This window comes from Galendromus occidentalis, unplaced genomic scaffold, assembly GCF_000255335.2.
Source record: "Galendromus occidentalis unplaced genomic scaffold, Mocc_1.1 scf7180000077190, whole genome shotgun sequence".
In the NCBI taxonomy this organism is placed as follows: domain Eukaryota; kingdom Metazoa; phylum Arthropoda; class Arachnida; order Mesostigmata; family Phytoseiidae; genus Galendromus; species Galendromus occidentalis.
Window position 1 is genome coordinate 223,018 of NW_003805178.1, and position 23,574 is coordinate 246,591.

Here is a 23,574-nt window from a genome sequence, read left to right on the forward strand (position 1 = left end):
CATTTTCAGCCCCCATTGACTTCCTATGGAGAATCGCCGGAAAATACCGTGAAAATTCACGGCTTTTGGCGCGACCGCCCCATTGATCATTAATCTGCTCATTATATAGATTTGCAGACGTGGGACTTGGACGAGGGTTCCCACAGAACCCGGACGTTCATCTGCACTCGATCAAGAACGGTACTTGATTCCAGCAACAGACAACACTATTCATTGATCGCAGAAGTCTCTCCGCAGTTTGAGTGGCCCGCTCTACGGTGGTCCTTTAGATTTATTCTATCCAGTGAATGGAATCGTATTCCATTGCCGTGTGGACCTTCCGGGTGAGGGATCCCGAGATCGACTTCCTTCCCCGCTCCTCCGACGACTCAGTTGGGGCTCGGGTAATAATTTTCTCACCCGGACTCCGTGGCTTCCCCTCGACTATCACTGGCACAAGCCCCTTGAACCCGATTTGTCACAGGGAAGCAGCGCAAGAGGAACGTCACATGGATTGTTGTTTATTGAAATGATCCACAATTTCGAACAGTTTCAACATGTACGCGTCCGATGAAAGTCATCTCGTAACAAGGCGGTGATAAGCAAACAGTGCGCAGCGATCCCTCCGGATTCGCGAATGATTGACGTTGCCTCAGGAGCAGGGTCCTTGGAAAACGTCGACAGGTAGGAAGAAAGTAGTCATTCCGATTCAAAGGCCGATGATACAACTGTACATTTCCGCATCATTCACACCAGAAATAAATGTCGACTAAAGTTTGAATTTCCTCAGAGGGTATGTGTGCTTAATGTGCGAGAACCCTCAAATAGTAGCGCAGCTCTAAATCGAACATGCTGTCCTGAGCATGCCGACGCATTTCGGAGGAGCTTTATTCGTTCAGACAACATGTTCTGAGCATGATGTTGACGACGGAATACGGATCGCAATTCGATGAGGGCCTCCTGTCCTCGAGGTAACCACATTTGTCCTCATCGACCTGTCTCGGAATACGGATGGAGCAGCCTCTATGAGCAACCCCTGAACTGAATTGATCGATGCGAGCGGTCTCATGCGCTCCGGTCAGACGTCTGGCATTGTCCCGACCCTCGCTGGGATCGTACGCTTTGATGTGTTGTTCGTGACGTTTGGAAAGCTTCTCAACGGCCGCCATTATAGCCGAGATTCCACCCGGGTTCCTCATGCTCGCGGTGGAGAAATTCGTATGAGCCCCGGCACCGTTCCAATCGCCAGGCATCGGTTTCGGATCAAAACTCACGACGATACCGAAGTCTTCAGCCAATCGCTGCAGTATGTATCTGCGGAAGACATTTCGTAATGGAATCATATTGAAGAAAATTCCAGCCACGAGTTTTTATAAATTACTTTTGGAACCCGGATGAAACACCCATCCCCCCGTTTTTCCCAGCACGCGTGAATGAACGGAAGACGAAGGCATTACCTGGAGACCCAGAGCTGATCCGCGACGTCGATTCCCTCGCATGGTCCGACTTGATACTCCCATTGAGAAGGCATGACTTCTGCATTCGTCCCGGCGACGTTGATTCCAGCGTAAAGACAAGCTCGGTAATGAGCCTCGACGAGATCCCGACCAGACACTTTGTTGGCGCCGACACCGCAGTAGTACGGTCCTGTTGATGGGTTGAGTTTAAGCAACTATTTTCGGAGGGATCGATTTCCGCCACGTGAACCAAATTTATCGTCGATCATCCGGTTGGAATGACGACCTCGATCTGTCGACTATCATCCGTCGATACCACATTAGCTCTGTGGACAACCAAGGTCGTCAGAACGATTCGTCGAGTCGCTTGCGTGGAAGTATTCCCTTTTGTCTCTTTCTTCTGGCAACCAGACCCATTCATAATAGAGTAGACAACACCGTCTGAGATGCTCTGTACAGATGAGCAACTAGGATATCGAGTAGCGATCTTGATTTCCAAGACGAGTCTCACGGAGACGGACGGCAGTCGAGCAGATGTTTGAAAGAGCGGGAAATCTATGCAGCTTCATGCAAAACGTCGAGACAAAGGTCGGCCCCCACGCTCGAGTCGTGCTCCTAATTCGCGAGGACGCTCAATCGCGCCGAAGATTAGCCAACCGAGCCAAAAAACGTGAGGACAATCTTCCTTGATGCGGCAATAATTTGCCGTCATCAAGACCTGCGTGAATGTCAGAGTGGACACCGAAGACTCATGTACATGAAGAAATTCGCATGCCCCCAGAAAACGAGGATTGCGTGCGGTTTCTAATCCGACGAAAGAATAGTCTCGACGTTTGTCATTAGCCGGTGCCTCTTCAGCCGTTCGTTCCGGTGAGCCAGTGTGAGCGCAGGTTCCTTCTCAATCATCTTCTAGATGAGATTTGATAAAGACCGGTAGGACGGGAAATGTTGACGTTAGGCAAGGACCTGAGTGACCTTTGCTTGCGAACGGACAATTCGTAGGACTATATCGAACGAGAACTTTTCGAATTACGAACGACTCGACTGAGCTTCTCGAGATAAAGGCTCCACGCGCGACGGCAGATAAACCGCAAGACGGTCCACAGGGCGTATTGATAAAGCAAAGATCGAATCACATCATCGGGATGGAAACTCTTAATCGAATCGAAGACGGAGATTCCGAGCGAACATGTCCAGTCTATTGGCTCGGAATTTCCGAACCGCCGGATAATCTGGGGCGTCCTCCTCCGGAAGCTCTTTCCCTACCTTGAGGTCCCGGGAATCCTTGTTTCGGCCACATGTAGGGATGACCGTCGACGTCGAGGAGAGTGTATTCCTGCTCGATTCCGAACCAGGGTTTCTCCGCTTTGCATGCCTCTGCAGCTTCGGCACAGGGAGAGCGCTTATTGGTGGGATGTGGCAGCTTATCGAAAGTGTAAGTTTCGCACATGACCAATTTGTTCGGGCCACCTAGGAAGGGGTCTTTGTAAATGGCGACAGGGTACAGATAGACGTCGGAGTTCTTCCCGCTCGATTGTCCGGTTGATGATCCATCGAAATTCCAGATGGGCAGATCTGCTCCGAGAGAGAGGTACGAATTAGAGAGAAAAAAACACCGGGAAATTGCGCAGTCGCTCGGAAGAAGGCTGGCGAGCTGGTGCGGCTGCCTTCACGATCGAAATTACTTTGTGAGACTGCCAAGGAATTCTACCCTGAACTGAACGGCTCAATCAGTGTGGGACCGAGCGTCCAAAGGCTGAAAGTCACCAGAAAAGCCTCTGAAGCACCGGAGAGCTTCGAGTCGGGAGAATAGCGCATCCGAACGACAACGCGGCAAGCATCGAAATCTATCCTATCGATCTCGATAACGCCTGCGGCATCGCTCGCGCGCCTTCTCATTCTGTCAGTCGGACATCGTTTGCAATCGCAATGTTTGCGGTAAACAATCCCCGCGCGGGACAGTTTTTCATTTGGAGGAGAAAACAAACCTCTCGGTTTCGTTGGCTCTGCGTCGACGGTTCTCGTCTTGCAGCGGAGACCTTGGCCCGTACCATCGATCCAGATGTAAGTCACCTGAACTTTATCCTTGGGCTGGGGGAGCTCAAGGTAGGACTTGAGGGTCAACTTCGCTGCGTGGTTGACGGACATCGCACTGTCTTCAGCTGGAAAAAGCAAATGGAATCTACCATTACGGAAATTCCTGGCGGAGGCTTCTGCTTCAACCCACTGAGTTCCACGAGATAGCTCACATTAGCAAATGCATCGCTTCAGGATCTACGCAGTCCCAGCTGTTCGTTCACCATCGGCTCGAACTCGAAGCTCTCTCAAGAACGCTCTCTGTCAGCCGCACTTTCTCAAACGAGCCAAAGCTCGCCTCACCCGGTGAATTTCCGCTTCTACGTTTTCTACTCTAAGACTGCTGCTGGTGCTGCAGCGGATATCGATGACTACCGACGGCTCATGCGTTCAGAGCCTGCAGCGAAAACACGGCCGCATGCGAAAAACTCCCAGAACGCGCGGAAAAGTCTCGCACTGCTGCGTCCGGCAAGGACCGATAAGGGAAAGCCAGGAAAATCAACTTACAGCGTCAACGATATGGAGGAACATGGAGTATCCAGTCGATCGCGCGATATATAGCCGAGGCGATTCCGTGGATTGGGGAGAGAGAAATTCGGAAAGAAGGTGAATTTTGTTTGGAGTTTCTCCTGTCGCCAAGAGAGTGACCTTAAAGTGGGAGGCAGATCTTGAATTTCACTCAAATTGTTTCGCGTAAGCAGACGTGACACTCGAGCATTGTCGTTATCAAATAAAACAGCTCACTCGAGTTTTACGACGTGGTATCATATTGCTCGCTCCGAACCACAACTGCTCCCCCGATCGCGACTCGGTCGTGAGAATGCCGCGGCTAGAGTGTCGCGATGAAACCGTCGAGTCGAGATCGATAAATTTCCGTGCGCTGCTCAATTCCGGGGCATCGCTGGCCGCTGCGAACGTACCGCAGGTCTTCATCCATCGTCCCGGGGCGTGATCCTCAAGTTTTCCAAGCGGAAGCGCTCGAGCCGCGGCTTCGCAATTAAACGGAGCTCCTTCCGCGGAGGGGATGGACGGAAATCGCTCTCGGAATGCGCGTGACACTCCCGAGAGGCTCTTTTCTATCCCAAACAAAGTCAATTCCGAGCTGAGCTCGCGGTATGTATATCGACGGGCTGTGCGTTGTGCTCCATAGTGATTGAGACGAACACCGGGGAAATATCAAACAAAAAATCGACGAGGATCCGGAGATCGATTCAATTCGATTGCCCCGCGTCGAGAGCTGGCGTATGTTCGATGCAATGATTGCAATGTCCGCCTGTAATGATATTCCTTGATTCGATTACGGATGAGTTAATCTCATCCGCTCGAACGGAGGCTACCAGCCTATTAGGCCGATTCAGACTGTAAAACGCCAGCGGAGACAGGAGCATAATAAAATCGATTGCTTCTGCTCCCGAGTACCGTGAACGCCAATCAATGTAGTTTGCGATGAAGGAGGGAGGGCCGAGGTAACAGGAGATCTATTCATCAGCAATGCGGCATGTTTTCGATTATTCGAGGAATCCGTGAAGAAAAAACTCTACTAAACAGCCGACTCCTCGACACCAGGCGGGTCTGAACGAGCGTCTCGATAGCGCGACTTGGAATTCTCGATCTCAATCTATAGTCGGGATACCTCTTGAGAGTCGCGATGAATCCCTTGGATTTTTTTCGAAGTTCGTAGGCTATAACTGCTCTGGGTGCACGCAATGCGAGATCATTCGCTATCAACAGATCTGAGAGATCTCCATCCATGAATGAGACCATACGGAGAAGGCGAATCGGCAATTTTTAGACTTGGGTTTTACGACATGCACGGCAACACGGAGATTGTGCTGGTCGACATTTATGAGCGAGAATTGGCGATTTCTTCCCCCCGTTATCTGCAAAGCCCGAGAACACGCAAAGAGTTCCTTTTCCGGTTCAATCCTTTCATTGATTGCCAGCCATTGACCATGGAGAGTTCATCCAATGAAGCACCTTCATTGCGCAGCTCGAGAGAGCCCTGTGACGTCTGGCGGATTGCCCAGCTTCGCAAGTGAAAGGTGACGGCCACTCTATTGGTTTTGATGGGAATTGATTAGCGATTTCCTCAAATATTTCGCTTAGTTAGTTACGAGTGCGCAATACTTCGGCGGCAGTCGTCGTCGTCTTCGTCTGCGTTGTCGTCTGTGCCCAATTCCAGGGAGTTCATCTTGACTCATATGTGTTTGCCAGACGGCCGACCGCCAAGCGCCGACCTCTTGTTTAGATTATCTCCCTGATAGATAGCGCGAGCTACGTACTTTATCTACCGCATTCCTCCATTAAACAGATAAATGACGTGTTCTTCAGAGCCAGGACCCAAGACTGGGCACTACCTCGAATGAGTAGTTCCGTTTTCGTGAAACGGAACCGAAGTTGAGGTTTCGGCGGCTCCTTGATCGCTCCTGAACTTCCCAATCTCTTCACGAGCGTCCTGTCGAGCCTGGAACCCTGATGCAAACATTCGCGGTGCAACCACGGAATCGTGATGAATGGACCGGGCACGGTCCAGGTCCACGCGATCATTTGACGCTGTAGAAATTTCTATTCCAGAGCTACCAGCGTATCGGCGATGCCCTTCTCCGGTTCGAATCGGGGTTTGAATGAATAGATACTTCGTCTGACGATCCAGCTCCCGCTCGGTGTGAAACCGCAGCCAACACTTTTTATTGGAAATTGTCACTTGTGAAACTGAGGCACATACATATGTGTCGGATCGTTCATCAACAAACCTTGCGGAACCGGATGTCTGTTGGGGGAAACCTCCTCCAAAAAAGTTCCCAAAGCTCCCGTTTTGATCCCTTTCTCACAAAACTCTCAAAATATTTTTGTGAGTACAGACCGGCATCGAAGGATATTCCCGCTGTTCTGGAAAACAGAGTCCGCATGGAAAGCGAAGGAAGCCACTTCTCCCTCGACTCATCGGATCTTTTCCCGACGATAGATAACCGGTGACTGCGCACTTCGACGACGCATGCACACGAGGGAACGACTAACGAGAGGGCGAGAGGGGATGAATGTTTCGCCTCTACGGTTGGCGGTCAGGAGTGACGACAGTCTCAGCACAGTTGCCAGAAGCAACATCGCTTTCCGCGCACTGCGAGTCTGGTGAGGAGGTAACGAAGCCTGCAAGCGACCGCGTTAGCGATCGTGCCGGCGAGGTCAGCCCGTGCTGTATCCGCTGTGTCCGCCCTATAGAATGGACAAATGACAAGGTTTTGTGCTCGTTCCAGAACCGTGCGTGAGATACGCCGGCGAATAAATGACATTTTCATTGGATCTGATACGTTTCCTTCCACCAGAACTAAAGAGGGCCTATCGAATGGTTGAGTACCTCGGAGGATCTCCGCACATTGGCATCAAACTGAGACAAACAGATTTCTGTCGGTCATGTTTCCCACCGAATTCACATGAGCCAGTGCCGACAGAAGAAATGATGGCACTTCTGTCCTGAAGTGCACGCATCAGAACTCCCTCCCCCAAAATCGGAATCGGGAACGGGGCTCACTGGTCTCCGTCATGGGTTCAAAATCCAGATTCAAAAGTGAGGCCTGTTGCGGACATCACGGATGTATTATATCACTCAGTTTCGAATTGATCCGAATCGTGTCTCTCTGTGACGCGACAGGTTAGCCCTCCTGCAAGTCAATATTTACTCAGACAGTGATGATTCGACTGTATCGGCCCGGTTATTATCGACAGGTCATCGACCGGAGTCCGATGTTTAGATCCAAGTGATTTTTCTTAGAAGTTTCGCTCAATATTCGGTCTTCGATGGGAGGACAATTTATATCACTCATGACGAAGAGTAGTGTAACTTCACCGATATGGAATTTTCGTCCCTATGCTCGGATGATGAGGGCTCACTTGGAGGTACGAAAGAGAAATGGTCTTTTGTCTCCGCCATCAATTACACTGCCCGACAGCCAAAACCCAACAGAATAGGTGAGACCTAGGTTGGGGTAAATGGGGGCCGTACATTCCGAATCTGTGAACAGTTTTCTCGTATCAGGTCTAGTTTTTCCGTAAAATCAATTTTTCGGATTTTCGTGATTTTTTCCCTCAAAATTTTTTTTTCCCTGCTTCACGATGAGCAAGATCCACGAAAATTGGGGAACATTTAGGCCCATCCCAGGTCTATCTCTTGTTGAATTTTCGTGTGATTCGGAGCACCAGTCTCTGAGCATTTCGTGGCGCATGCTCTAAGACGAGGTCGCCTTCATCGACTCTTCCAGAATCGAGAGCGAGGTCCCAAATATCTGAGGATCTAAAATAATTCTCAGCGCTCCGCTTTTCCGGATTGAGCGAAGATTGGGGATTTGAAGTTCTCGCTGCCGGAGCCGATTTTTCCAACCGAGCCGTTGAGACGGGGCTCCATATACCGTTCCCGCAGTCTGGGTACGGATACGGGCGCCCTCCCGGATGCGTCCTAAGGAGCAGCTGCCGGCGCAAGTTTTCGGAAAGCGCCCGTTCAGAGGCGTTGGCTGCGAAGGGGTCGAAAAGATTAGAGATTCAAGCATATGCATCAAGGGTTTGGGCGTATCAGCATTTGACGGAGAAAAGCACTGACGACGGATTCGATTGGAATTCCGATTATCGATTCCGTTCACGATATCCTTCTTGTCATCCCATCTCTTGTATCATTTCATTCACACCCCTCCATCGTTTGTCAGCCTAAGACGATGGTTCCCATCGTCATGAGAGCAGATATCAACCCTCGACGCCGAAGCTCGCTTGCGATCAGTTTCCAACATCGATTATATTACTCTGAGGGAGCACGTGTGTGAGAGGCTCCCGCGGTCCTGAAATCCTTGAAATTGATTTTCCTTGATTATTATCATTTCATCATCTTGTGACGGTTGCCAGCTCCGGGAGGAGTTTTCGCATCGTTTGTGATACGGTGGGATACTCGGTCCGGGCCTTCGTTTTGCATTTGCGAGGCGGCCGAAAAATTTAGCCCTCCGTGAGTCAGAAAATCGTTCGGGATTATTATATTTCTCAACTCCACGACGAGTTTGATACCACAATTATGGCTCTCAACTCGAGATAAGAGAAGGGTGCGCTCCCGAGAACTTCCCACGGTCACGCCCGAGAGGCATGGATAAGCTTCGGGACCGGCTCCAGCCAGGATCGAACACGGCCGTCGCCGGGGATTCCCGACCTTCATAAACGGGTCTACATGGTTCGAATGATCGCTCCAGGGCCAGAGGATCCAGAGAATGAGATTGCGTGCCCTATGATGCGCACCGGTTCTAGCAGAGGCTTTCGTCGGCCTCTTGTCGTGGTGGAGCCTCGAGATGACTCCTCTGTCTAGAAATGGGGATGCGCAGTTCTCTCTCCCAGACACCCGATTCGATTAGCTGATTATCTGTCCGTTCGGCGACCGATCGATTGCGTGGAGCTCTCGAGGATCCATGTAGACGGGGAGTTTAGCGGAACACTCGCTGAAGCAGAAGGTTACGTCGATTCACTGATGTTCCTGCATGCGACGACCGGTGAAACTTCGAAGTCTCGAGAAGCTAGCTCGTAAGAGCTCATATCGACCACAAAAAGCTTTCTTCCCTGTTTCACTGCCAAGTTTCCCGGTTTGAGCTCTCGTTCTCCTGAGATTCCGTTCATTGCCCCATGCCTAGGGAGATCAAAAAGCCCGTCACTCCCAGCTCTCGATATGAATTAGATCACTATTAAAACTCTAATGGGGGCCTGCGTACACGCGTAGTCGGCAGCCCTAGAGCAGAGTTCTTGGGCGATTCGGCCTTGGGCCGAAGTTTTGAATGACTGAGCATCTCTGAAGTCATATCATACTAGGGTCTCTTACAATGACTATGCGTTCCATGAGCCTCATGGCCAGTCGCCGCGTGGAGACGTTCAGAACATTTAGGTCGCTAGCTATCGCTCATCATTGGGCTAGGGTCCGCGGATTCAGATCCTAATTCCGACTGTCCGGAGGAATTCCAAGCCAGCGCTGGTGAGGGTATACCGGTCATGGCCAAGATTCTCACGGAAACATTCAAAATTGACGTGCTAGATTACAGGAATGAGTCTGAGGAAATTCAAGTAAAAGGGTGTGCTCTGCAGAAATCCATTTGCTCTGACCGACACACTGGGAGAGACCAGTAGCTGCGTGAAAGGACTCGTGAACGTCCCGACTTGAGCTGTTGGAATTCCCTGCGTTCTTCCGAGAGGTAAAGCAATCTCTGGGAGGGGGCGGAAGGGGAGCTGCCTTGGAAGACCTCCCCGAGTTTGGACTTGGCATGCTCGGTTGCTATTTGGCTACGGACGACTCCGTAGGCAGACGGGAATCCACTTTTGCTCACGGTTATATACGTACGAAGAGACTAAGAGTATGAATACTCTTACAAGGTATATGAATGTCTATATAGAAAAACACGATGAAAAAAAAACTATATAAATATACATTGTATACATATACTCTGTATGAACACCAGGGAGAACTTGCGAAACATCACAACGGAGAAGACGTTCAATAGAAACGACGTAAATTTAATCTTTAGCAGAATGTCTTGAAAGTACAGTTGATGACAACCGTGCATGCAACGGCACAATATGTTTATTTTTACAGCGTATTCGAGAGAGACTAACTACTTTTCGAGACGAATCTTTCCACCGTGCTTTTTCCGTCAACGAATTTCGTGCGGAACAACACGTTCGCGTTACTGAACAGACCGTCTTTGAGAGACACTATGATGAACTGGGACGATTTAAAATGATTCTTGATCATCAGACCGATGTTCTGTGTATGAGCCAAGTCCAACGCGGCGTCCACCTCGTCCAGGATGTATATGGGCGCCGGTCTGAACAGAAGTAGGGCCAGGATGAGCGAGAGTGCAACTAAGGATCGCTGGCCCCCGCTGAGCTCCGATAGGGACTCCTTCCATACTCCTCCGAAAGACACCTTCACCTCGAGACCGTCGAGAAGGGTTTTCCCCGCAGGAGGAACAAGTTTAGCACTCGCACCTTCCAGCAGAGAGGTGAAGATATCGCCGAAGTCCTTGTTGACTTTATCGTAGGCGCCTCGGATCGTATCCTCCTTTTTCATGTCGAGTTCCCGCATCACATTCATGATGCTCTCCCGATCCTTCTCGACTTGTGCTCGCTTTTTCGTCAGATCTTTGTACTGGCTCTCGAGCTGGAAAATTATACGAAGTTGGATATTAACAAAAGTTGGTCTCAGATAGCCCGGCGGAATCGGGGAAAAGGGGGAAGTCTGAACATGATTCGGTCTTTCTTCAGAGTCGCTTTCTCGAATCGGAGGAAGGATGAAAATTTCGTCTATGGAACATTGCATTATCGTCGGGCGCGTGTCACTCCTTTGGCTGGAGACGGCTCCGCTGTCTCCATCCACGGAATACTCACATTATTGGCTTGGGTATGCGCCCGAGCGTTGACGGTTTTGGACATCTTTTCTTTTTGCGAGGAGAGTTCGGCAACTTTCTTCGAGACCTCATTCGGATCGGTCCGACTGAAATCGTAATCCGTGTTCGGTTCTCCGAAATGCGCCCTATCCTTCGATATCCACGGGTGCTCCGACGCCATGCGACGGAGTCGATGGTCGACATCCGACGATTCCTTCCGCTTTTCCTTCACGTCGTGCTCGGTCTGCTGGATCTCTAATTTCTTCGCATCTATCTGCTTCTGCTTACGGTCGATTTCCTTGTACCTGCGAATTTCGAGATTGTACATAGAATGGGGACACTCGGCACTAGTAGCTCGCTCGCCTCCAGCCAGAATGCGACCATACGGGTGAAAGAACCTACCTCGAGCCGATCTCAGACGATTGAGCTTTCATCTTGCTCTTATGGGCTTCAAGCATGGACTTCGCTTTGTCTCTTCCCTCTTTGATGCCCGAAAGCTTCTTCTCCTGAGCTTCGTATTGCTTTTTCAGTTCAACGACAACTTCATTGCAAGCAGAGATACTTTGCTGAGCCTCTGTAAGTAAATTGGGAGATGATCGCCGCGCTTTAGATTTTTCCGCTCTTGCCATTTAAGATTGTGGTTTAATTCTTTTTGTAACAAATCGAAACGCTCACCCTCTATTTCTTTCGTGAGCACATCTATATCTCCTTGGAGTTCCTGTAGTCGCCGTTCCTCGGCTCCGCACTTTTGAGTAGCAGCTTTGACGATTTTCTCGTACTTTTTCAAGCTCGCCTCGGCCTCTTTCTTTTCTTTGTCTTGCTGACCTTCCGTGTTCTTCATGCGCAGCTGCAGTTCCTTGATTCTCGCGTCGGCCGACGTTTTCGTCTCCGTCTTGGCTTTAAGCGTGACTTTTTTCTCCTCCAGCTCTGCTTTTGAGGATTCGACTTCTTTGCTGAGCTGAGCGTGCTTCGTGTTCGCGAGGCGGGCTTTGCACTGTTCCCATTCGTTGGTCCTGACCATCAATTCCTGGTGTATCTTGTTGTAGGTGTCCGCTTCGCCTTCCATCTGCTTCAGAGCCGTTACGATTCCATCGTAACGCTGTTGGAGCTGAGAGAGCTGTTCGACGTCTTCGCGTCTTTTCTGCAGCTTTTCCAGAACGCTGGGTCCGGGTGCCACCGAACCACCGCTGAGCATTCCGCTCGGATCGCAGGTTGAACCACAGATGGAGAGAGTTTTCGTGTTGACTCGTCGATCGTAGGCCGCTTTCTCGGCAATGTCCAGCGACGCAGCCACGAGGGTCTTGCCGAAGACGTACTTCATGCACGTCTCGTAGCGCTTGTCGTACTCGATCAGATCGACTGTTTTGTGGATGTTCTCGTCGCCGACGAGTTGCTTCGCGCTCCTGATAGTTTGATCGTCTACGAACGATCCTCGAACTTTGTTGAGGGCGATGATGGTGACTCGTCTCTGGAGTCTGCCGTTTTTCAGAAGATCCTTCGCCGTCTCATCGCTATCAACGATGACGTGGTAGAGTTTTCCACCGGCCGCGGCTTCAATTGCCCGGTCCCATTTCGGATCCCTGACTTTGAAAAGCTGGCACACGGGACCTATGACCTTCTTCCGGTCGAATCCGGGATACGGATCGGAGTAGTTGAAGACCAGGTTCTGGTTTCGAGCGTCGAAGTTATCAACGTTCTTCCGGAGCTCGAGGAGCTTCGGGGCCAGACTCTGCTTCTCGCAGTCGAGTTCGTCGAGGCGATCCCGATCGAAATGGAGAGCATTGATTCGATCCTGCAGCTTTTTCACGATTTTCTCTTTGTCGTTTATCTCGTTTGAGTCCTTTTTGAAGTGATTCTCGGTAGTGGTGAGCTCTTTCTGCGTCGCTTTCAACCTCCCCTCAAGATGCTGGATGGCGTGATTTAGCGCGCGGATGTCATCGGCGCAAGAAGCGGATTCAACTTCCGCCTGCCGTAGCTGTTCGGTGACAGTCGCCGCGACACCCTGCTCGTTGGTGGTCATGCCCATAGCGAGAGCCTCCAGGTGTTTCTCCGCCAGCTCCAAAGCTTTCTCCGCCTCTTCTTTCTCGCGAAGCGTACCGCCAACCGTGCTGTTGATTTTTTCAATCGCGGCCCGTTTGGCTTTTATTTGCGTCTCGGCATCTCTTGTGATTTTCTCGTTCTCCTTGAGAACTTTTTCTTCGCCTTGAATCTGTTCCCTGATATGTTTCAAGTCGGACTCGCACTTTGCATGCGATAATTCGACCGACTTCAACGCTTCTTCGAGACCCTGAAAGCGGATTCGTTACTCTCGACGAGAATGCGTACAACGGAATGGCATCATTAGCTTATTCGTTCCGAATTATTGGTGGCTATCGATTTTTGCATACCGAGAGTTTGGCTCCGCATTCCTGGTCTTGCGTCTTCTCCATCTCAGCGGCCTCGACTTTCGCTCTCTCGATGTCCGCTTTCAGCTCTTCTATTTTGAGTTTATAATCTTCGATATTCTGGAGGAGTTGGTTGGATTCTTTATTCAAAGAATCCAGTTTCTTCTCCGTGCGTACGTATTGATAGGCCGTGTGAACCTTCTGCAGCTGATCGAGTTGACGGCAGACCTGGAAAAACGAGATGATGTGCTCAGCAGATCGGAATGGTAAAGAACCTCGTGGATGGAACGGAGGACTGGAAAGCCCGATTGGATCGCCATTACCGCATTCGGATTCGAGTTTCGCCCCCCGAAGGATTTTTCAGAGAATCGTTCGATAAATCGAGGAGCTCTGTCGATTCGAACTGACCGTGTTGTACTTCACAAACGCTTGCCGCTCCTCAGCCAGCTTCTGCATCTGAGGCTCGAGATCCTCGCGGAGAACGGTGTCGATCTGCTCTAGCTTCGCGTCCTTCTTCTCGATAGTTCTCTGCGTGTCGCGTTTTTTGTCCTCGTACATTCGAGTCCCGGTCGCTTCCTCGAGCATCGAGAGGATTTCGGGTGGTTTCATGTTGAGCACCTTCGTGACCCGACCTGAAATCAGCTACGAATCAGTATCCGAGTCCTCTCGGACCTGATTTTCACTTCATCGAGCAAGGCATCCGCTGGGACGCGGATCCAAGCTCTCGGGATTACCTTGCATGATCAGAAAATGAGGGTTGTTCACGTTCAACGAGACGGAACCGAAGAAATCTTTGACTTTGTTCGATGGCACCACTGTTCCATTGATGAGGTATCGGTTCTTCCCTTGTTGTTTATAAACCTGAGAGGGAGTTCAAAATACTGTCATCAAATCAATCGAAAAACGTGCGAAGGAAGGTATTTGCCATTGAGGCAATCGAATCGATCGCAAGATTGAGGACTGATTCTCTTCCTGTGCCTACCTGACGGGTGATAGTTATTTCTCGGGACGATTCGTACCCAACGGGACTCTGACTTTGGTTGGAGTTATCGAAGACGATTGAAACGGTGGCCCTTTCTATGCCAGCTTGTCCACTTTTGTAGATAAGCTCCTGAAGATTATTCGCTCGGACGTGGGACAGGTTAGTGATTCCTGGAAGGGAAGTCAGCAGTGTGACAGATCCATCAGTATGAATATTTCCCTCATCGTCCAGGACGCGTATGCGATGCATGGGAATGACTCCGAAAGTCGACCGAAACGGCACCTCCCCCCTTCTGCCCCAGGGACCCGGAACTAGACACCAGCTGTATTCTGCGGGGAGGGCTGGTGGTTTTCAGGCTGGTGAGCCTGCGCGTAGCTTCAACGAGCAGCCCTCACGTCACAGGCGAAACGCGCGCCAAAATTTCCGTTGGGATGTCAGATCTTTTATCGCGAGACTTCTCATGTGAGCGGAAGTAAGATTCTGTCGCTGTCATCGTGAGCTCCAGAAATTCAATTGAAACTTCAGACTAACCTAGGACGAAGCAAATCGAATCCAATATGTTCGATTTCCCCGAGCCATTCAAACCAGTGATGGCGTTGAAGGAAGAATCGAAATCTGTGATTTCGGTTCGAGTCGCGTACGACTTGAAACCGTCGAGGATAATTTTCGTTATGTACATCCTTGCATAGAGGATGGGTTCTGCGTTATCGCACTCTGATGACACTCGCTCCGGACAGACAATTTGCCGTAAAAAAATACCGCCAAACAACTCATACACTAGCTAGCTCAGCCGCTAACTTCAAAACAACGAACCGTTCGGGCGGGCGCATGAGAGGAGGACTGGCGCCAAAATTTGAAATCGAGCGGTTTCGTCGGCCCACGAATGGAATGCTCCATCGAGAACGGGGAGCTGGCGGAGGAGTCGATAGAGTCGAAGTCGGGTCTCGTTCCCCGCGGATCGTTCCAGGCAGGGGAAGCTTCCATTCTTGTGGGGCTCTTCTTGACCTGGAGATTCGAACGAAGGCCTCGCTGCGTACCTATGTCTCCCGTGAAGCTTGAATCGGCTCTCGGGACATACGTTGTTATGCCGATTCGAGAGGGGCCCGACTAGGAATTCCGTCTCCTTGATAATATGATCGGGATCTTCCTCTCCTGAGTACTCTCGGATGCAGCGGTAAGTAGTCGGCAGGGCTAACTTTGATTCCTCTGATCGTTCGCGCATTGCAAGATGTTTCCTGCGATGTCATTTCTCGATATCCGACCTGCCTCAATATTTTCTTCATGACTCGTCGAGGATTCCGAGACCCGACCCAGATTCGCGGATACGAGGCCCCGCTCATAATTGGAGAGATCCTCCGATTTCGGAGCATCTGCCGTCGTGGGTCCATCCTGATCCGGAAAAACGACTTGACTTGTCAATCTCAACGACGACGGTGCGCTCATCGATGCCTCCTGGGGAAGTAAACTCCTCGCAGAATATCGCTGGAATCGCGACGTGTCGCGGTGAGAAAACTCGCGGAAAACCCCGAAATTCGATTCGAAGTCGAGGCAAAGGAGGAGCAAATATTCCTGAGAAGTAATATGCCTTGCAAGTTCGACCTTCGTGGCGAGTCTAGATCCGGCCTCGTCTCCGAGCTCGTGCCGGCCGGGTCCCACCGAGCCCTGTTCAGGTCCGGAACACCTCCGCTTCTCAGGGCCCAAGTCCACGATCCAGGAGGAGATTCCTTCAAGTTCCTTTATGAAAGTTCGATTTATTATCGAGGACGAACGAAATAAATACAATCCTGCTCATAGTCGTATCTACTCGGAAGACTCCCGATTCTAGGTGAATTCAGCGTAGGGGGAGAGGTAGAGGGCAAGCTATTACCTCTATCATGGATATCTCTTGATCAAGAAATTTCGAAGCCCTCTCTCACCTTCCAAATGCGATTACATGTATGTCATGTATGACGGGTAACGTGTCTAACTTCAAAGAGGATTGCTCTTCGACGAGCTCATCTGACAGGTTTCGGGTCAGTGCCCGCAGATGCTCGCTTGAAACCGACGAGTTGGTCTATGTCCTCAGTTCTACAGCTTGGCGCGTCCGGAGATGAGGGTGAATCCGTTTCAATTCATGACTCTATTTCCTCTGAAGGTCCGACCTTGGCCATAAACAAGAGAGGTCACGGCATTGACGAGACTTCGGAATCGGAGACCATTATCATCTGCTAGTAGGAATCAGACTCCAAAGCGATTCCCCGTCTTTCGCACCCGATTTCTCCCCACTGTTGGACAGGGGAGATGACCCGGGACAAAATCATTGGTCATAAATCATGAGTACTGGTCATGAGAAAGCAAGCTCTAGCCCGCACTCCCACGCGGACATGGCTAGCGCGTCTCCGCTCTGGGAGGAACGATTGCGCTGCTCCTAAGGAAGCCTTTTGTTCAGCAATACGAAACGTCCAGAGTCTAGAGAGCTCCGCCAGCTGGGGACGTTTCATAGTGAAATATGAATCTAGAACTCAAAGCTGTTTCCAAATGTCAAGGGAGCTCGTTGACTGTCTCGGAAATTCGTGTCTTGTGCTTTCACTAGTCCCGGTCTCGTTTCGCTGCGTCACGTTGACGGAGTTCGCTCAAGTGTATAAGCTCAGCCGGAAATCCTATGCCAGGATTTCAACGTCGGGAATGCGTTGGATTTGTCAGGACTCCAAAGCAGATCCCCCGCCGGTGAAACATTTCGAGCGAATGTCTGCTAGAGTTCTGGGACCCGCTTCTCTGGACCTAAAAAACTGCGTTCGCTTCTACATGTACGGTGGATCCCTCGACGCATTGATTATTCCGCCGCAGATGCCTCTCCGAATAAAGCCGACTACCGGGGAACGGGATTCTCTTAGGTATTACGTCCCACTCGACTCGGCCCACGTGGACACATGCGGACACCTGTCTTTCACAGCCGCTGTCGACGGCTCGTCATCCGAGGCGCTCATTCATAAATCTATGTCGCGACGCTAGTGGCACCTCAAGAGGGAATGGCTCGCCGAGAGGAAAATGATTTGCCAGACAATCGAGGCTTCCTAATGTCAGTGAGACTCGGGTGACGAACGAAGAGGGCAGCGGTTCTTACAACATTTTGGTGTGGGCTACGACGGGCCTTGGATTCATAACACTCTAAGCCGGACGACAAATGATGAATGAGTTCTCTCCGGCACCTCTCTCCGACAGTTCTGGAGCTCATTTTCTGACGGCGATTCTCTCCAAGCCTCATGTCGTCATTTGACGTACGAACGACAATTGGCACTGTCCCCAACTACTATGTATCAATACTACAGCGATATGAATCGAACATGCCTCAGCGCATCAGCTTCAAATGATCGCTGAGATTACTCAGAGGGCTTCCCCTCCGATTCCAACAGCCGTCAAACGCGAGACTCCGCTTGACATCTCGACCGTCAGCTTCCAAATTGAGTCGATCCATTCTCCCATACAGGGCACTCTGACTGGGAGATATTCGGGTGGACTAAAGTATGTACATGTCATTTCAATTTTCGAGCTCCATCATATTTTCCTCTTCAGAGGCATCCTGAGGTCTCCGAAAGAGGCATCCTGAGGTCTCCGAAAGAGTCCTCAGGCGCGCGACAAATGACTTCGCGCTCGCCCGGAGTGATTGTAGGAACAAGCGTTATCTGGGGGTTATACTTCTCGGGTCTGGTCCTGCCAGCCGTGGCCTGTGACACCCTTCATCCCAATCCATGTGTGACGGTCATAGGCCTTTCAATAACCCCGAGCTTGGAGCCGGAAGCTTCACCCCGTCGGGGATCTTTTCTTTCGGCACGTAGATGAGCACATCATCTCTTTCATAATCGCGACTGAAGACTCGTCATAACGCATATCCGAACTGCCTACGCTCCTGAGGAGCATGTATCGGGGGCGAGCTCAATAATAATCGCTGGTGAAGCTTCTGACGCACAATTACCCCGTGGAGATCGTCGGGGTAGAGAGAATCGTTCACATAGGCTGGCATTAGATGATCTCCATTGTGCTCGTGAATCGATTGTCAGAACAGAGCTACGCCATACGGACAGCGCTCGACTAAAAGCATCAGCTTATGCTCTTGAGGCGCTACTTATTCAACTCGTTAAGTCAACTTCTCCTAGATCAAGACTGAGAATCGTTCCACAAAGTTCAGCGGCAGCCTACTGAGCTGGAGCTTATCTCAGAAGAAGAACACGTGACTGGAAATCTTTTTGAGATCTCGTTCTGCTCCACTGACGGAGACTTATCCCGCTTTCGGTCCCCCATCAGCAGAAGAGATCAGAAAAAATAAGTCTTCGAAATGAAGAAGTCGCTCCCTCGCTCGGTGAGTAATTCGCATGCGCAGTTTCTATATTCCATGTCCGCGCGGGAGACGGTTCAAATGAACGAGTGGCAGAAAATCATAGGGAGATTTTTGCGTAAGGGAATCACGGACCAAAAGGGCAAGTGCAAATCGAGGATAGATGAGCCCTCGCGACACCGCTCCGTCTGCCGTTATTGAGCTTTTAGCGATGCCGCCACGACATGATGATCGATTCTGATGATGACACGAGACTCCGATTACGAGAGACACTTGAATCGAGCGACGCGTGATGATTTGCGTAAATTTCGTATTGGAGGGCAGAGTTCCGTATCCCGACTACTGGAAAGGCAGCGTGGGAGCGATGCTCGGGGCTGAATCGTGGCTGAAATCCCCGTGGGGTTTGGGGAGCCGTACTCGCTTCATTTGTTTCCGATCAAAGTCGGCTCCCGTATACAGTGTTGATCGAGTCCTAACCAGCCTTGAAATGAATCGAGGTGCGGCGGGAGCAGCGATGTGGCAACTCAATGAAGCGATTATTCCGAAATTCATTGGAGGTTGTCCGGGATTCTGCATCTGGCTGCTCGGCTCAGGGTCAAGAATTTTATCGGGTTGCGAACCTCGAATCTTCGGAAACCTCCCGTCCGGTGATCCATGATTGCAGCTCCATCGTCGGGTTGAGGCTCCGAGTTTTTGTACCAAGAGAGTCCTGAGGTCCGGCGAAGGACCTCGAGACGCGCTCATGAATAGGTCAGTAGCTCGAGAGCGAGTCAGGAGCTGAAGGGACGGGATTCAGGGAGATAGCTTGACCTTGATGCAAGGAAGATTTATTCAGGAGAGAGCTAGGAGCTGCTATCCTGAAACATCCTGCTTTGTAGAACGCTCTCCGACAGAAAGTGAAATCTCGTGGGGGATCTCCAAGCTCGCCCGGGACCCCGATTTAGGGATCAGAACCCCAGTGCAGTCCAATGGGAATCCAACAGGCAAACTCGGATACTACAAGGACCGTTTAGGAGTACAGACATGACGCTCCGGAGTCATCTTCTTATGCTCATGAACGCAATGGCGGCGTGTTCCTGACAGGCGACCGCATCTGATCTTGACATGACCGGAGAGGAGCGGGCATATTCGATGAACATTCCCCCAGACGCAAGGCACCAGACCTGCGGAATGGGTTGTGACTTGTGACCGACTGCCCGACGCGGTTCTGCCATGGAGGGAAGTGGTTGGCTCTCGGAGGAGTCCCACGCTGTACCGTATTCAGCGAGGCTCATCGCCGGCACCTCGAAGGCTCAAAACTTGCTCGGTCTTGGCTGCCACGTATTCAATCAGCTCCCCATCGGTGCGGAATATGTGCGAGAATACTGCCGCTAGCGATCAGCCAGAGGACGTGCTCACAATCCTTTTCGTCTGCAACTTCTCCATCACGAGCTTTTCGTGTTGAAATTTCGTAAGCCGTTAATGCATCCTTCTTGAACAAGCTAGAGTCCACATCCTTACCCGAGCCCTGGAAATATCTGAACACATTAGTGGTCAGGCAAACTTCTCTAAATGGAATTCGGAAGGATGGAAAGGATTCGTGCCTGAGATTTTCTTCCCCAGCGATCAATAATTCGAAATTCAGAACAAGCAGACCTGTCCTCTCACTAAGGAATCGGCGCACGAAAACGGACTTCGCAGGAGTCGTAGCTCGCTTGATCCCGGAACACGAGCGGCAACATGAGTGTCATCGAGAGGAGCGCTTCCTGAAAATCCCAGCAAACTTATGTTGGGAGCGGATCCTCCCGAGAGGAATCCTCCTGACGGAAACAGGACCCGACAGCAAGTGAAATCCTCGTCGTGTTCACGGCTTCGATTACAAACTCGGAAAAACAACTTTCCCCTAACTCGGAAGCGATATCACGAGTCTCCAATCAGGAATAATTATTCAGTTTCCTCTAATCAAAATCTGCTAGCTAAATCATCTCTTCAATTCAGCTCCTACTCCCGGTCGTATTCTCCAATACAACGACTCTATTTTTCATAGGATAATCACCGGCCGCAGGTTCGAGGCTCTCTTCCCCTCCACAGATTATGCAATTCCGTTTTCTACAATTCTGGAGCATGCAGCCTCCTCGTATTAAAAAGCTCCAGACTACAGTGATGTCACCGAAGACGGAGTGAGATTCCACGGTTTGTTCACTCGTTAGGGTAGTATCCTCCTTCCGGTTGTGCGTGGTGACTAGTCGCGGAGATAGCGACGACGAGGCCTCGATTCCCAGAGGTGTTTCAACCGATGATTGGTTTGTCTCCTGTGTCCTCTACCTACTTGGATTCATTCCCGAGAGCTAACGCTTCCTCTTCCGTGCCTAATCAGGCAAGCCAATGATTGGTCGATTCGGCATCGCACGGTTCCTTCGTATAATTCAATCGGACGAATGGCTGGCCGAACGGATCTTCTATTCATCCGAGTATTTCTCCTTTATCCATCGATGTCGAACTTTATATGCGTGCGTCCGCAAGGGTGTGAGATGTCAAAATCCCCCAAGGTGTGACGAGACTGCAATTACAGAAGTCCCATGATTCATGGTTTAGTTTGACTTTCCTGTTCGGTAGGCAGTCCGTCAACCGTCGACGGATGACATTCAATGATGTCCGTGGATCTCGAGTATACCTCCGAGACAACATGTTTACGACGTGCTGACTCAGACACGCTTCGGATACGCCGACAGGCTGCTCCAGGAAGCTAGAACTAATCCTCGACAACAAACCTAGTAATCATGAGAGCTAATCTTTCCGGTGGGGCTCTTGCCGTAATGAAGTTGCCGGCCAGTTAGGCGATTCGAAGTTCGAAACTTCAGCAAAACCCCCTGAAGTGATTCGTTCAAACCCCCCGCCCCGAGGAATGTGGAGAACCGGTAACTACGACAGACGATTACATGTGCGATATTGGAGTCGAATCCAAGGACACGGAATGATTTGGATTCGCGTCACCCCCTCAGACTTATTCAGGGTTTAGGTTCTGGTAGAGAGGCGTCCACTAGTGGGCCCCCTCTCCCGACCCTCTCTCCTCGGTTCCGTCAGCGGTATCCGGACGCGCCGTCAGTTGGTTTGATGTGTAGTTCGACAGATTAGCACGGACGTTCTACTAATCTCACGTGAAGTTCTGCGCAGCATTCTGGGAGCCCTCCCGATATATATGAGCTGTTTCGCTCTAGTTACAGTGTCTCTATTGGATATCGTGATTGATTTGTTGAGTGATTGATTCATCGGGCCACTCCAACGGTAAGTTCAGCTCTGAGCGTAAGCTTGACAGGTAGTTTGGAGACTGGGGCTCGACTCAGTTTCGCACTCCTGGAAAACCGTCGATAAAGTCCTCCGGTTTCCCTGCCGTTGAACGGAGCGTTATTGGATCACAAGAAGAAGGCTCCGAACATCGCGGAACGGCACGATCTCCCGCTGACCCAAATTTCTGGCCCGCAATCCTCGTTGGTTACCGATCATGTGATTCATTCGAGATGGAGCGGCAGGTGTAGACAAGCGTTTGCATGCGGTGTTCGATAAAAAGGCATCAGTGAAATGTCAGATGATGGCCTTCAGAACGAGGTCACTACGTAGCAGAAGCTCGTGTTTTTGTCGCCGTCATCTCACATGATAGGCTGGTGTGCAGAATTCTTGGCAGCAGCCCGACCTGGAATGGTCGCCGGAAAGCAAAAACAGGATTCCATTCGCGATCGGGACTCGAGACTACAATCGAATGAGCGACTCCCGCTGGCATGTTGTTTGCCGAGGGAGTCGGAAGCGCTTGGCGCGGACACTCTTGATTCTGAGAAAGATGCTATAACAATCGTTCTGCGTAGTCGGTTGGCCGCAAACGGCCTTCAGGGAAGCCGTTGTCTGTCGTACCGCCAAGAACAGCTGACTGTCAGAGAGCCTCTTGTACGCTGTTGGATACGGTGCCCGATTTTTGAGGGGAGTACGGTTCCTTCCGGAGGAGACTCGGTACGATGAAGAACCTCTGAGCCTTGAGCCTAAACTATCGGATAGTGTCGTTTTTTTGTCGAATTCGATGTCAGGGCTCAGAAAAGCGTTTCGTTTTCAGTCCCGTCCCGCAGATGTTCTCCATTTCCTGCCAATCAGTGGAATCGATCCACTGGATGACATTTTTTCAAAATTCTAAGGCGATTCATGGGATTCGCTTTTTCGGCGGACTCGTAGTTCGACTCTCAAGTGTCGATGATTGAGTCTTGCTCGGGATGTCGGTTACGAGAGAAGCGATCGAGCGAGTACCAGGCTCCATGCCTGATTTTGAAGCGTAGATGACAGACTGGAAGATAATGTGTCCATGTAATCGCCAAGCCGCAGTCCGTTCGACTAATTGGGCTGTTGACCTGTTTGAAAACGGAGCAGCGTAATCGGTATCATCGCCGTTTCTAGGTTTCTGGACTGCGGTGAGCCTTCGGCATTCAACCAGTTCCGTGCGTAAGCGAAAGGGTTTTCGTGACGCTCCGCCTCTGCGAGTGGTATCACACCTCGATACCGCTCACGGCTATTCGCCGGCCGTTAGTCACGAGTCCAGAACGCCATTTCCTAGTTGAACCGCGCACTGCATATCGGGGAACTCTCGTTCGATCCGAGAGAAATCTGTTCAATTGTTGCCAGATGGAGAGGGGGATCGACGATAAAGTGCAATCACTCCGGAGCGAGTTCGAATCAAATGAACGATTTCGAAACCCTCCTGTCTCGTCATGCAGAGCATAGATATTCACTTATCGGATAATTATCGCCAAAAATAGCTCGTTCCACGCGCAGTTCTGGAAAAAGAGTTTTTCTCCACGGGGGAGCACCGTCGCCGTCGGTCGTCGGCCGAGTCGGGCTACTTCTGGGTCAGATGGGAGCACGGAGCTCCGGAAGCTCCTTCTTATCGAAAATCCAGAGAATAATGGTGTGCGTATCGCAGGTCTTCTTTTTCTCCACGGGAGAGAAATCTGACCGCCATGCGGTAACG

The 23,574-nt window shown here is 50.8% G+C and overlaps 2 protein-coding genes across 2 annotated transcripts; both read right to left on the bottom strand.

Moving 5' to 3' along the window:
• Nucleotides 1-486: 486 nt before the first annotated feature.
• On the bottom strand, nt 487-4,043 carry LOC100904127 (glutamine synthetase 2 cytoplasmic). Its single transcript, XM_029110991.1, has 5 exons — nt 4,020-4,043; nt 3,425-3,598; nt 2,703-3,011; nt 1,437-1,626; nt 487-1,293 (listed from the first exon to the last, which is right to left on the bottom strand). The coding sequence occupies exons 2-5, from the start codon at nt 3,582-3,584 to the stop codon at nt 867-869; spliced, it is 1,086 nt and encodes a 361-aa protein (XP_028966824.1). The 5' UTR covers nt 3,585-3,598; nt 4,020-4,043; the 3' UTR covers nt 487-866.
• A 5,889-nt stretch (nt 4,044-9,932) lies between these two features.
• SMC2 (structural maintenance of chromosomes 2) lies at nt 9,933-14,954 on the bottom strand. The gene is made up of 9 exons (XM_018638853.1): nt 14,807-14,954; nt 14,276-14,445; nt 14,028-14,154; nt 13,702-13,925; nt 13,297-13,521; nt 11,585-13,196; nt 11,312-11,483; nt 10,911-11,214; nt 9,933-10,683 (listed from the first exon to the last, which is right to left on the bottom strand). The coding sequence occupies exons 1-9, from the start codon at nt 14,952-14,954 to the stop codon at nt 10,132-10,134; spliced, it is 3,534 nt and encodes a 1,177-aa protein (XP_018494369.1). The 3' UTR covers nt 9,933-10,131.
• Between the last annotated feature and the right edge of the window lie 8,620 nt (nt 14,955-23,574).